General features: G+C 28.0%; 1 protein-coding gene across 2 annotated transcripts in view; it reads left to right on the top strand.

Annotated features, from left to right (window-relative positions):
• Window positions 1–11,636, top strand: part of Tk (tachykinin) — a 57,469-nt gene extending 45,833 nt beyond the window's left edge. Inside the window, exons 2-7 of one of the 2 annotated variants that reach the window (XM_083102001.1) lie at window positions 5,377–5,569; window positions 5,687–5,950; window positions 6,309–6,554; window positions 6,748–6,970; window positions 7,714–7,947; window positions 9,247–11,636. In XM_083102001.1, coding sequence (XP_082958127.1) covers window positions 5,378–5,569; window positions 5,687–5,950; window positions 6,309–6,554; window positions 6,748–6,970; window positions 7,714–7,947; window positions 9,247–9,257 — 1,170 coding nt within the window. In that variant the 5' untranslated portion in view covers window position 5,377 and the 3' untranslated portion in view covers window positions 9,258–11,636. The remainder of the gene's footprint in view (window positions 1–5,376; window positions 5,570–5,686; window positions 5,951–6,308; window positions 6,555–6,747; window positions 6,971–7,713; window positions 7,948–9,246) is intronic. The other variant, XM_083102007.1, reaches the window with a different exon arrangement.
• Window positions 11,637–14,300: the final 2,664 nt, after the last annotated feature.

Raw genomic sequence — 14,300 nt, 5'->3', positions numbered from 1 at the left:
ATTAGGCTAACTCAAACGATTAAGTAATATGGAAATTACGTAAATGCGCCCACGCTTAACAGTAAATAAGCTAAACGCTTCAATGAAAAATGTTTAATTTTTCTGTTGCAAATAATCATTAATTAAATTGTAGATAATGTAATGGAATATATCGCTTGAAATATTATGCCCTTTAATGATATAATTTTATTGAGCTTTGTATAGCGATTTTTTTGTCTTTATTTGATCAAAGTTATAAATTTTTTTTGTATTTCTTGTAATTAAGAGAGTTGTCAGCAGCTTATAAAAGGCGAGCTTTTAATTGTTTTACTGAATAGAACGTCTGTTATAATTGTCTGATTTAAATGAAAATTGAAATACTCGGAAAAAGATGAAGAACTGAAGAAGAAATTTAGTATTGATTTTTTACATAAGTTGCGAAATAACAGTATAAAAAGATTGTCAATTAGGAGAAACACTCGTTAATATTTTTTATGTAAAAAAATTGTCAATTATGGGAAACTTGTTAATATTTTTTTTAAATTCCGGATGTTATTTTTATTTAATTTGTCAAAAAAATTTTTTAATGTACATATTTCAAAAAAGATTATCTTCAATATATATGCGTAGATATTTAAGGAAAATAGGATACATATAAATTTCTCAAGTAATAACTATTAAATATTAAAAGCATACAGTGAACATACAGGAATTACTTGTCATTATTAAATCGAAAATCAAAATTATCTAAATATTATCAAAATCAATATTAAATTAATCAAATCAATATTATCTTTATAATATAAAATAAAATCCTTTCGTTCACTTATATGTCATATTCTTATCATAAATTTTTTTAAAGACATTTTTCTCGAAACTATATACACATATATATTTATATATAAATGTGTTTATCATTTTTATATTTTTTCAGACTAAAAAAATTTATTTTTATAAATTTTTTTCTTTATAAATTTATTTTTGATTAATTAAATCCTAAATTATATATTATTATTACATATTTTGTACGTGGAATGACATATATCACTTCGTTTGAAATGGAAAGATACAACATATGTCCAATTTGAGTAAATTTGATTTATATCTATGTATTAATTTCAGGTATAAATCTTGTATAGTGAGAAATAGAACACATGGTCCATGACGTGAATTTCTAGACAGATTCGAACGTGCTGTTTTACATTATGTATAACGCTATACTACTTTGAAAAGATAAATGCACCCTTTCATAGACAATAGAGAGACTCTTCTACCTGAATGATTTTCTCTTATTGCGATTTCTCCTTGAGCATTGTTTAGACTCATCTCAGCTTCTCTATCAATCTCTGTTTTTTCATAAAAGATCATCGTTCAAGTAAACGTTCTTGTTCTTTGTACGTATATGTACCGTACAGATGTACTCCAATCGATATATATTAGATTTTTCTACATCCTACATGATACAAACGTCATTATTCGATAAAAAAAAATTAATAAAATTTTAAACTAAATATCCTCCTATTTCACTCATTTTGCTAAAAATTTATTTTAAACTTAATCTGCTTAATTATTACGGAAGTCATTATTTAACAGCATAATTAATATTTTCTTAAATATACGATTATATATTGTATTCTGTTCTGAATAGAAAAAATTAAGATACAACAATATTTTAATTTGTAATTGAAATTACATATAAGTTTTGAAGAAAATTAAAACTATTTATTTTAAATCTCGGATCTATTTTCTCAGGATTGCCACACTTGATAATTTATCTTTTCATATTATTTACACAGTATCCAATTTGCAGTTAAAGTTAAAGAGAGAGTCTATCCGAGATATGTATTTTATTTTTGGCACAATTGAAGGTCTCTTCGAGTATCACGAAGGAAATTTCGGCAAATCTCACGCGTACGATACGCTGCGCGAAAGCGAGAGCATCAGACTCTCGAGATTGTCGTCTTTAAAGGAATATAACCGGGTGTAGGACAAGCTTGCTCAGAACAATTACACGAGTGACCGATCGGCAGTGAGGAACAGGCTCATCACCGCCCATCAGTCACTATAGTCTCTCACGTATTCGCCACCCTCCACACCTCTTCATCCCACTCTTATCATACTCGCTCCTCTCCTCATCTTCTCTACATGGCACATGCCCGGCGTCTCGTGCCCCTTCGTCGAGCTAGAATTCTCGCTCCGTTTACTTTGCGCGACGAAGAGGCTGAGCTCAACGATTTACAATGTACGCGCATTAATACGTCCTACGTTGCCATGGCATTAGTGTCTTTTATATTACCACGATTCTAGGAGGCGGTCTTGTGATCGACATTTATATGAATGTACCTTGAGATTTTTTTATTTTCATTGTTTTATTATATAAGTAGAAATTAAATCAATGCACATATGTCCCCGAATTGAGAAGCTCTATTATCAGTAGAATTTTAAATTAATTAAATTAATAAACTGCACATATGTCCCCGAATTGAGAATCTCTATTATAAAGTAAAATTTTAAATTAATAAACTGATGCTCCATTATAGTAAAAGAAATTTAGAACGACTCATATTTGTTAAAAGCCAATTTATATCATAAATATAATTATTGGGTAACATACTGTGAATATATTGTGAATATGTTGTATAATACGTGTATAGCCACCAGTTGCAAGTTTATGCATATCATTCATGTTAATCTTGCAGTAATATTACCGTCCATTTACATAAGCAAATCGATTAGCCTGTAGGACAACTAAGTGTATTTAAGGTCTTGTGAAGTATACTTGCGTAACTATACGTAAACTTACATGTGATTACTTGTATTTGATTTGAGGGTAATATATATTCTGTATTCTCTATGTTTATAATTATTTAAAACTGAAAAAGGAGAAAGCAATAAAAAGGATGAAAAAAGTAGAGAGATTTACATCACAGAAGAAAAACAACTAATATCATATATATCTTAAGTAAGCACATCAAAGAATTGAGCGAACGTTTCAGAAAAACATATTGCAAAATGTGTTTTTATTTTTGAAAAAATTATAAAAGGGGAACTTAAAAAAGACATAATAAATAAAAAATAAAATAAATAAAATTACAATAAATGTTATTTTCGACTGAAAACTAAAGTTGCAATACATTGTACGTTTATGTTTATCGACAGCCAACGACAGAATATTGATACAAAGAAAAAACCATAGACTATTCAGGTATACAAGTAAACGGAAATCAAAGAATAGAAAAAAATCTAATATCTTTCTTTTTTTCCACAAAGTTTGGCTTAATATATGCTATACCACTGTATATCGGATCTATTTCTTCATGTCTATGAGCAAAACTCGCTTTTATTTTGAAAAGTATATAGACAATATCATTTTTGCTATACTTAATGATATAATGCATAATTATTTTATTGTATTTTATATTTATTTTGTTTTGTTAGAAAATACGTTGATTCAAACATTCGACACGATTTATAATGCTAAGAATTATTTAATTTATTTACATATTTACGCAATGCATATACAACATACCAATGCCATGTATTTGCGAACGATATCGAATCGCATTGAATAGAAATGTATTAAACTGAAATTGATCAACATTTCACACAATATGACGGCGATAAAACAATAAAAAGAAAACAAAATATAAAATAACATTATTCAATCGATAGCTTTTACACATAGGACATAAGTCTGTTGTAAGTCTGTCGTTATATAAAAATCACGTTAATTTATCCCTTTTATTTCTTTTATATTTTTATATATGAGAAAATAAAATATTATTGATAAGTTAATAATATGATAATATGATATATAAAAAAATATTATAGACAACATTAATAAAAATTAAATTTTAGTAAATCTGCTAAGTAAAATTGATTGCATTTAATTATGTACATATGATTTTTTATTTACATAATTAACAGAATTCATTATAAAAAATAATTAGCTAAATGAATGTATTAATGGAAAAACGAATGATATATAAGAATATTTAGTTTTCCTGATTAGAAAAAGAAAGAAAAAAGAAATGTATAAAAGTTTTATAAAATTATATTATATAAAATAATTCGCGCACATATATATAATATTGAAGAAAAGTTTATATTAACAAAATGTACAAACAATCATTAATGTATTTAAATGTTTTTTTGATCAATCTCGAAAAGTGGTAATAAGACTGTGCGGGTATTTTTTATTAAGAAAATATTTAAAACTCGTTCTCGATTAATAATTAGAATGTATCTTACCTATCTCTCGATAGCTGCTTATTGATATTGATTCTTCGATCTTACCGTGGCGCGAAATGCTTTGAGAAAAGCATGCCTTTATCCTATCCTTCCATTCGCTAATTATAGCCTCTGCTTTGAAAGGTAACGGCACTCTCTTTTAAACCTTTATAAAATTGTATAATCTGTTGAGAAGCACGACAAGAACATAATTATATATGAGCGCCGTTTTTTTTTTCATTATATTTAGATTCGACGTCGGTGTACGAAGCACTTTTAAACTACCCGGAATTTAAATTCATTCGATTTTTTTCAAGGGGAATATATTTTTCCAAATTAATCAAAGATGCCCCTTCCAATTTACCGTTCTTTTTAATTTCAGATCATCTCTCTCTCTCGGATTCTCTCTTAATGCAACATACAGTTTTTTTTTTAACATCGCAAAAGCGTCTTTATATTCTCCTGAATGTTTGGCGTTCTTTGGTATTCTTATTTTTTACACGTTTTGCTCTCGCGGAAATGTTATCTTCTTATGATACGATTTTTTTGTGGTAAATTCTCTTGCACGCATAAAATAGCACATCATACAAAAAGCGTATTTTAATTTCCTCATATCTTCTACATAGGATAGCAACAAAATTTATATTTGCATGTGCATGTTACTCATATGTTAGATTTATATAACAATTGACGCAAACAGAGAATTCAATTATTTATTAAATAATTATTTTCTCTCTCTCTTCTTTTTTTTAATAAGTTACAAATAATTGTTCTTTTTCAAAATCTACAATTAATCAGAATAAAATTATTGATCTTTCTATTATTGACAAATAGCCTGTCTATTTTCTTCTTATGTGTACTTCAAGGTTTAATAAAGAGCGATTGGAGTTGACATTTCTTGAGTATTTAAAGATCATATCTGGATAATAATTAGTGTGTGACTAGAGATTCCTGATAATCAAATACAGTTACGGTTGATAAATTAGTTTAGCCTGATGCAGTGATTTTCGTGTAGGTACATCAAGATGCGAGATTAGCACGAGTTTATTACTTTACGGAAGTTTGGTGGATGTTCATATTTAAGTTTCTGGAGCCTAAGTAAAAGATAATTAAATCAATGAATATTTTCTTATCAATATTGATTATTTTATCTTCGATATGTTTCAGAATGCTTATCAACTCAGTTCTTTTTCTGGCAATTTGGATCAGTTCGTCGTTTGCGGAAGAATCATCTTCCAGCGATGCTACGTCCAACAAACGAGCGCCTATGGGATTTCAGGATATGCGCGGGAATAAAAATCTCATTCCTACTTCCTTAGAACACAATAAATTATCCAAGAGAACGCTAATGGATTTTCAAGTAAGTTATTTCTCTATCAAAAATTAATACGAAGAAAAGGCAAAAAAAAGAAATCGGTTTCTTTTTAAATTCTTGCTTTCTGAATTATTTATGAGAAACAAAATGTGTTAATTATAGGATAATAAGGATTCGAATGCACCCGACATTGAAGATAATCTTTCTCACGAGTTTGAGAAACGAGCACCAATGGGATTTCAGGGTATGAGAGGGAAAAAAGATTATTTAACGCCTGATTTCGAAGATTCCTACTTTCGTGACGAGAAAAGAGCACCAATGGGTTTCCAGGGTATGAGAGGAAAAAAAATTGTTTCAGACGATGACTATTATAAACGAGCACCGATGGGATTTCAAGGAATGAGAGGAAAGAAGTCTTTGGAAGAGGTAAGTCCGAAAATATTCGATATTAATTAAATTATTAAATTATTGCACTTGAAGAGAATTTAAGATAATGATTAAAAAATGCACACAGAATTCTTTAAGTAAGGTTCTTTTGAAGTATGACGTCGTAAATGAATATTATAAATTAGTCTACTTTTGCTCTCTGAGCCTTCTGTTTTAAAAAGAAATATGTAATTATCCCATAAACATTTAATTATAACATTCTTTTATTATCTACAAGCATGTTTTAAATAAAATCATTTTTAATTAGCAATATTTACTTTGCTTAAAATTCTTAATGTTATTTCTTACGTTATATTCTATTTTACTGAGAAATGTCAAAAATTGCATGTATAAACAGGTGTTAGGCGAAATCGAAAAGAAGGCCGCGATGGATTATTATGGTACGAGAGATAAAAAGACATATATTTTCGAATATCCGGAAGATTACGAAAAGAGACTCTTCGCGAGTATTCGTGGCAAGTTGAAAGAATTTCCGATGGAATGGGAGAAAAGGGCTCCTATGGGATTTCAGGGGATGAGAGGCAAGAAATCATTGCTCGATGAGATAGAAGAACTTGAGAAACGAACTATCATGGGTTTTCAGGTTACTTGCTCAATTGTGAAGTTATATGTATTAATATATTCAAAAGAAAAGTCAAAAAAAATAGTGTATAACTTTATAATTATTACGAAAAAATTAATAATACTGTTTGTTTTAGCTTAATTTAATAATAATGTAAAAATATACACAGAAAACATTTAAAGAAATTTAATTATTTATTTAATCATCTTTTCAGGGTATGAGGGGCAAGAAAAATGGAAATTACATAGATTATTACTTGGATCCCGACATGGATTTCGACAAGAGGGCACCAATGGGTTTCCAAGGAATGAGAGGCAAAAAAGATTCTGATAAAAGAGCACCTATGGGTTTCCAAGGCATGAGAGGCAAAAGAAATACGGGACAAAGATTTGATACCGGCATAAATTTTGACATCCGATCATCAAACGAATATGGAGGTAATTGATGTAGTTTAAATGTAATGTACACAATTATTGGGAAAGGAGAAACATCTGCATAATGTGTTTATTGATATACCTTATATTATTTTTTATAATAAACACACGCATACTATAATTATTAAAAATTAAAAAAACATTATTGATTGAGCTCCATTCATTTCATTCAAAATTTTGACAAAAGTTTTTCATAAATTTTACAATATAACATACTAAAATTAGATTTATACTATCAATTTAAAATTTAACATATATAAGAAATTGTAAAGGTAAAAATTAACAGAAGTTTCTCTTTTTTTATACAAGATTTTTAAAAGGTGAAAATACGTTTGTTCGATATTGAATCGAAATAGATAAAAGAATATCCGCAAACGTGTGAATTTTATTACAGTTATCGATAAGACTAAACAATTCAATTAAAATTTCCGCACTAGCTCGATGAAATATTTTCCCTCGTTTTTATCATGCACTGGAATATTTTGTGAAATAGTTCAGTTTCCTCAATAGCCCTTTTAACACGACTAGACGATAATCGATAAAATCTATTCCCAGTAGAAAGAACACGTAACGCGAAGCTTTTCTAAATGTTTATTTTATTATTCATGTATCTCCGAGTCAAACTCTACATTGAAATAGTGGATAAATTTTTTTTTTTCTTTTTTTTTCTTTCCGCTCATGTATGCCGTGCAATTTTAAGCTCGAAATGGTCACATTCGTCCATGTTGTATATTTCCCCCGAGCAGGAACGAACAATAGGAGAAATGCTCTAGCTTCGTGTCAGCTCGAAAAACGATCGCCCTTCCGATATTTCGAGATGCGCGGTAAGAAAAATCCACGATGGGAGTTACGGGGGATGTTTGTGGGGGTAAGAGGCAAAAAATGGGCGACAGCCCCGTACGAGGACGACAGCCCGTTCATAAGCGTGTTTGATAACACCGAAAGGATTGGCGTAGATGGGGATTCGCCAGCAATATTAGGTAATTCGATCAGCTGATCAGCCAATCAAAACACTCACGCCACGATTCTCTCGACGTTTCGTCTATCTTTCATGCATATTCTAATGGCTGAATAATTATGCTTCTCTAATCTTTGTCGTGTGAAATGTGCTTATAGCGTATATGTTTGCAGAGAAAAAGCAAAAAAAGTAATTGTTAGTTATCTTTTTTTCTCAAAATATAATTCTCAAAAATATTTCTTAATATTTTCTAATATTATATATATAATACATGATGAAATATATTATTCTCGGATGACTTTCTCGATCAGTAAAATAACTATTCTATATCTTTTTATCCTGCATGTAACGTGAGGCATTTAAGTGTCATACATTGTTCTCTGTATAATATTTATCGATATACTTTACGCCTGCCGATAAAACTTATCTTCTCAATTCTATACTTTTACTACATTCTATGATTAACACTTGTAATCGTCCGTTTACGAATTATTCCGCGCTATTGATGCTGTGAAAATATTTTTCCTTGTATACCGGGTACTAAGTGACATTTAAAACAAAGCTGTGGATTATCTTCCTGACGACTGCGAAACAATAGCGACGCAAGGGTCTGCTTTAAAAGTTTCTCTGCGGCATATTGTCGTCGAAAAGTTGCTTACCATTGTGTACACACGATTGCACGAAATAATGATAAAATTCTACATTCTACTAACACACACACTTTGGGATGACAGTTTCATTGGTCATAAAGTCCAGTTATCTACATAAACATGATTCATTAATCTTGAAATGCTTCATCAATAGGCTGTATGAATTTTATCTCTCTCTATTATATCTTATTATATCTACTATATCACTATATCTTTAATTTTTATTTAAAAAAATAATGAGAATTAAAATAATAAATTCTTCACGAAGTGCGTTATTCAGATTGTCACACATAAATTATTTATTTATATAACGGCACATAATTTTTTTATTGATGTCATAATGTTGTCATATGCCATTTTCATAATATAAATATCTTTTTATGTATCTTAAATGTATGATGTATAAATGTATGAACATCAATGTATTGCATTTTAAATGAAATGTGAATTAGATAGGCAATATAATTAAATTTATATATATTTTTTATTAAATAAATTTAGTGAACATTTATTGTATTGACAATGAGGTTTAAAATAATGTTTTTTTTTTTTTTCAAGAGTTTCCGCAATAGTTTTGTGCAATTACATTAAACAATTGAAATTAGAATAGAACTTTTTCCTCTCAGATATTTCGAAAAGATTATAAAATCCATTTTTGCTTTATGTTTCAGATTCACAATAATGCAGCAATCCTTAGAAGCGATAACTGTTACGAAACATCTTCTCCAAATAATTAAACCGAGCTAACCTAAATAACTGAATCTAAAAGTGAACAAGAAGATACATACCATCAATTATGATAGATGAAAATGTTGTCGTCTATTGATTTATAGGTCTATTTTAAATTACAGCTAGTAAAATTCGATAATAAAAATAGCTTCATCATAATTATTATTATTATTATTATTATTTTACATATCGTAAGCCGATATCTTGATCTAGTCAATAGTAGTAAAATTATTTGTTATGTATACGCTATATTATTTATGTTTCGCAGCTAGTAAAATTTATAAATGCGTGCAATGGATGCAGGCCGCAAGTCGCAAATCGTAAATACAATTAATGGAGAGATGTAAATTTAGTGTATACAATGAACAAAGACAAATATACATATATATATATATATATATATAGAATAGGTCTATATATATATATGTATATTTGTCTTTGTTCATTGTATACACTAACGTATATAGTAACGTTTCATAAATAGTATCTCACGAGACGTTTACTGCGATTTCACGAATAATTTTTTTCTCTGCATAAAAATCAGAGAAAATTAGATACATGTATATAAACTGTTAGAAATTTTCAAATATTTAAAACATTAATTATTAAAAAATGTTTAAGTATTATTAAAATATATTTATATAACATATTATTTTGTACTTTGCCTACAATTATCGTCAAGATTATTTTGAGATAGGCTTCAAATAAATGTTTAAGATTGGCGGAAATACTGTATTTAATTGTATATGACTATATTGATTATATTGGATATATTTCGTTATTACATTGATTAATTAGAATTTAATCTAAATACATAAAAAATATCATTTGAAATTGGCATAAATTTTATTTCAACACAATGAGTTATCCATATCGAACACATGACTTCAGATTATCAATTAAACTTGATCTGAAACAAGTATTAAGTACGCATTATTGAATATATATTTTGTCCAAACGAAGAATATGCGCAAAGACAATTGTCTGCTAATGATAAAAAGGTGAATGGCTTTTTAGATTGCTATTTAATGTAACTACAAAAAGATTTTCTATGTGATTGCATGTTCACGATTTGTATCTTGTGACCTGCATGCATTGCAAAAAATACATTATATCGATGATGTAATTAGCAGAATTACAGATTAAACAAGTCAAATATATATTTTGCCGGCTACGATTGTATATGCAAGTGAAGTCTTTCAAAGGATGCCTCTCTCTCTCTCTCTCTACATCAGTATTATTGTTAATTCGTACAGGGTGTAATGTAAAAAACCATCAGTAGTAGTGATATATTATTGACTGAATTTAGGAAAGATTAGATCTTAATCGCAAAAAATTTGAAGATCAGAAACATTTCAGAACATCAGAAAAATTTGATAATTATAAGATTATAATGAATAACAATTTTTGAATTCTCAACATTAAATTTTGTCATCGTATTAAATTTTAAAATTAAAATTTTTAATTAAAATAACACCATTAAAATAACATGACTTTTACATTAACAACAAAGCAAAAGTTTACACATGCTTAAAATTGATCAAAAGCAATTTTAAATATGAAGTAATTTTGTATTTAAAATGACGTAAATGAGATTATCGCTAAGGAAAAATGATTTCAGAATTTATGAAAAAATATGTACTCTACTATTAATTTTTTATAAAACACCCTGTATAAATCTAATGTGTAAGTGGCAAGAGATTTATTTTTAATTTATGGACATACATATATCGGCGCAATTACACGACAATATGATTTCACGTCCTCTACTTCGAGAAATAAAGAATATGGGGAACACAGGTGATGTGTAAGCTAAGATTGAATAATGTATAAATATCTAGAGTGTATCGTGCGTGACGCATGGATAGGAATTATATTTTTCTCTGAATGTTAATCGATAATGTTATTGTAGATACGCGATTATGTTCTCGATCATTGTCTATGTCATTTTATTTTCGTGTTTGAGCGAGAATTATCAATAATGTTGAAAGGTAACCGTTCATGTGGTCAACTGGTTGCGTTCAACGGGATAAAATTTAATTTTCTGATTTTACCGAAAGACTTTGCACAGTTTTCTTCGCGTGATTCTTATCCGAAATACTTTGCTTGATCTTTAATTTTTACTTCTATAGTTCTTTCTATATTTTTGAAATCTTAATAAAATACTACACAATTAATTAATACTAATAAGAATAATAAATTCATCTCTCTAGTGAAGATTGTTATTAATTTAAAATCATGCAATATGTGAAATTTATGTTGCTATGTATCTATGTTTGTTGCATATCTTGTTATAAAACAATAAATTGCTTCAGGCTCTAATATTTCTATAGTCCACAATGTTTTATTCATGTCCTATCTTTAATTATGTTATAAATGTAAAAATGCGAAAGATTAATATGATTCAATATGTAAAACTGGTTGGAAGTCGTAATTTTCCTTCCATTCGGTGTATTGTAAATCTTACTGAATCCGTCAGAAGAATTGAGTGAGAAAGCTTATGAAACCTACAAACCTATTAAAACTATACCAAAAATATTACAAATTCTGATTGTATTTAGCATAAATAATAATCAATAAATGGCTGTCATAAATAATTTGTAACTACATATTTTCTAAACACATCATAAGTACCCATAAATTGTTTAACATGTTACACTACAAAGAAACGGATGGACTATAAAAAATTAAAATAATATCAGTATGCATTGTAAAAATTAATTATTATATTGTACTAGTAAAATATTATTAATATATATTCTTTATTAAATAAAATAAATAATTGAATAAGATGATAAAAAATTGAATTAATAAAAAAATTGAATTTTTCTTTAATGAATATTTTAATTTTCATTTTTAATATGCTTTAATGCATATTGAAAAAAATTTTTTTAAACTTTTATAAAGTTATATGATTTAATTTGTTCTAGCCCATCCATTTTAAGGTAACGGACCTACAATCTACATACAATCTGTATCTACAAATCTGTTACATAAAAGTTTGTTACTCACCGACACTGATGTGCAACAGCGGAGTTGTCAATAATGAGAAGCTACGTTATCTATAACATACAAATATAAAATTCAAATTATAGGAGCTCTTAAAATAATTAATATTTCATTATATTTCATTATTCAATTATATATTTCATATTCAATTATTTTTGTACGCACCAAATTTTATATTCGATGCGTACAGTAATAAACAAATATATAAATAAAAAAATAAATATATATATATAAAGATGCAATAATTTTTTCTGAAAAAACTATTTTTTAATAGAAACTTTTATAGGATTTACATAAAGTTTTTTTTCTTTGAATCTTTCTTGTTTAATCATTCAAATAAATGAATCAAATTAATACGTGCATGTGATATAATAATTAATATAAATAATAATACCATCAGGTTGTTCCGCCGGTGCAGGATGCCTTTCCTAGGCCTGTTCCTCCTCTCAGATCATCAGGGTTGTTGCGTCGATCTATAACATACAAATAGAAAATTTAAATTGTAGCAGCGTTCAAAATAATTAATATTTCAAAAAATTATTATTGTACGCATTGAATTTTATATTCCATGCACGTAATAATAAGCAGTAAAATAATTCTATATATTTTGTAAAAAAGAACATTATTAATAATTTTCTAATAACTTTATATAAAATTATAGTTTTTGTAAAAATCTAAAAATATTTTCTTGAATATTAACTTTTAATAAATTTAATCTATAAAAAAATCTAATTCTTATATATAATGTATTTAAATAATTACATCATTGTGAAATATTTTATAAAATATTAAACTATCTACATAAAAATATTGATTGATAGAAAAAATTTTTATTGTATTATTTGAAATATTTTGAAAGAAAAACTAGAAATTAAAATATTTTATATATGCGTTATATTAAATGATAATTTAGAATAAATTACTTTCAGGAAAATGAAAAAAGAACAAGAATCGATGTCTGAAAATAATATGCATGATAAATAATTTATAAATCACTTGCCGCATATTTCATTGCTCCGACTGTTGCCCGAGGCTCTTCCCAATCTCCTTTTCCTCTCTTGTTCGTCTTTTGCTATTTCTTCGTGGTTTACTTCCGAAAACATGATTAATCATATAACAATTGCGAGATTCTTTGCATGGCACTCTCGAAATAATTATACGAGAAACGCACTTTTTAACATATCGTAAGAAACAGAAGACACACGAGAGAAGTACTATCGTTCGACATGAAGTTTGAAATTCATGCGCTACTTTAGTTCATGCCACGTTTCTATGTCTACAGAGGGCACATCGCTTTCATCACCTATAGAGTCCCTAGAATATAGAGTCTGGCCACTCAATTAGTTTTGAAAAAACATGGCGGCAATATACACTCGTCAAAAAAATTATCGCAACACGCAATTAATATTAAAATTTCACCTAAATTCAAATAAGCGTATCTCCGCGAAAAATTATCGCATTTGAAAAATTTTTTTTTTGTTTTAAAGGGTAAAGTCTCCACTTTAAGAAACTTTCGTTAAATTTTGATTTCATTCTCTCTCCCTCTCTTCATCCCTTTAAAAGTAAGGACGTGTTTTTTTTTTCAAAAAATTGCAAAGTTTGACGAACTCTACGGGGTGTACTAAATTTTTTTCGTCAATATCATCATAACTATCATAAAATATGGACTTTTCTTTACAAGTTTAAAAAAAAATTGAAGCCCGTGCGATTTTCTTTCGCGGAGTTACGGCGTATCAAAATTATCTATGCATTTTTGTACAACCGCCAATTTGTATTAACCGATGGGCACCACGGGGACCACTCCACATAGCGTATCGCTGTCATTCCGGGAGGTAATAAAATTACGGGATTTGTGCGTTTATATGTGGATATTCCACCCCTAATTTTCGTTTAAACGAAGAATTTTTGTTTTCCGAATGAACAACAGTATTTTTAATACTGTGAAGTTTCGTACGTACTGAAGTAAGTACTTACAGTACATAATTTC

This window comes from Camponotus vicinus, unplaced genomic scaffold, assembly GCF_025532165.1.
Source record: "Camponotus vicinus isolate PSW18456_S1 unplaced genomic scaffold, iyCamVici1.0 SCAF_1, whole genome shotgun sequence".
Taxonomy (NCBI): domain Eukaryota; kingdom Metazoa; phylum Arthropoda; class Insecta; order Hymenoptera; family Formicidae; genus Camponotus; species Camponotus vicinus.
The sequence above is the reverse complement of the archived record's forward strand: the minus strand, read 5'-3'. Positions and strand labels throughout refer to the sequence as shown.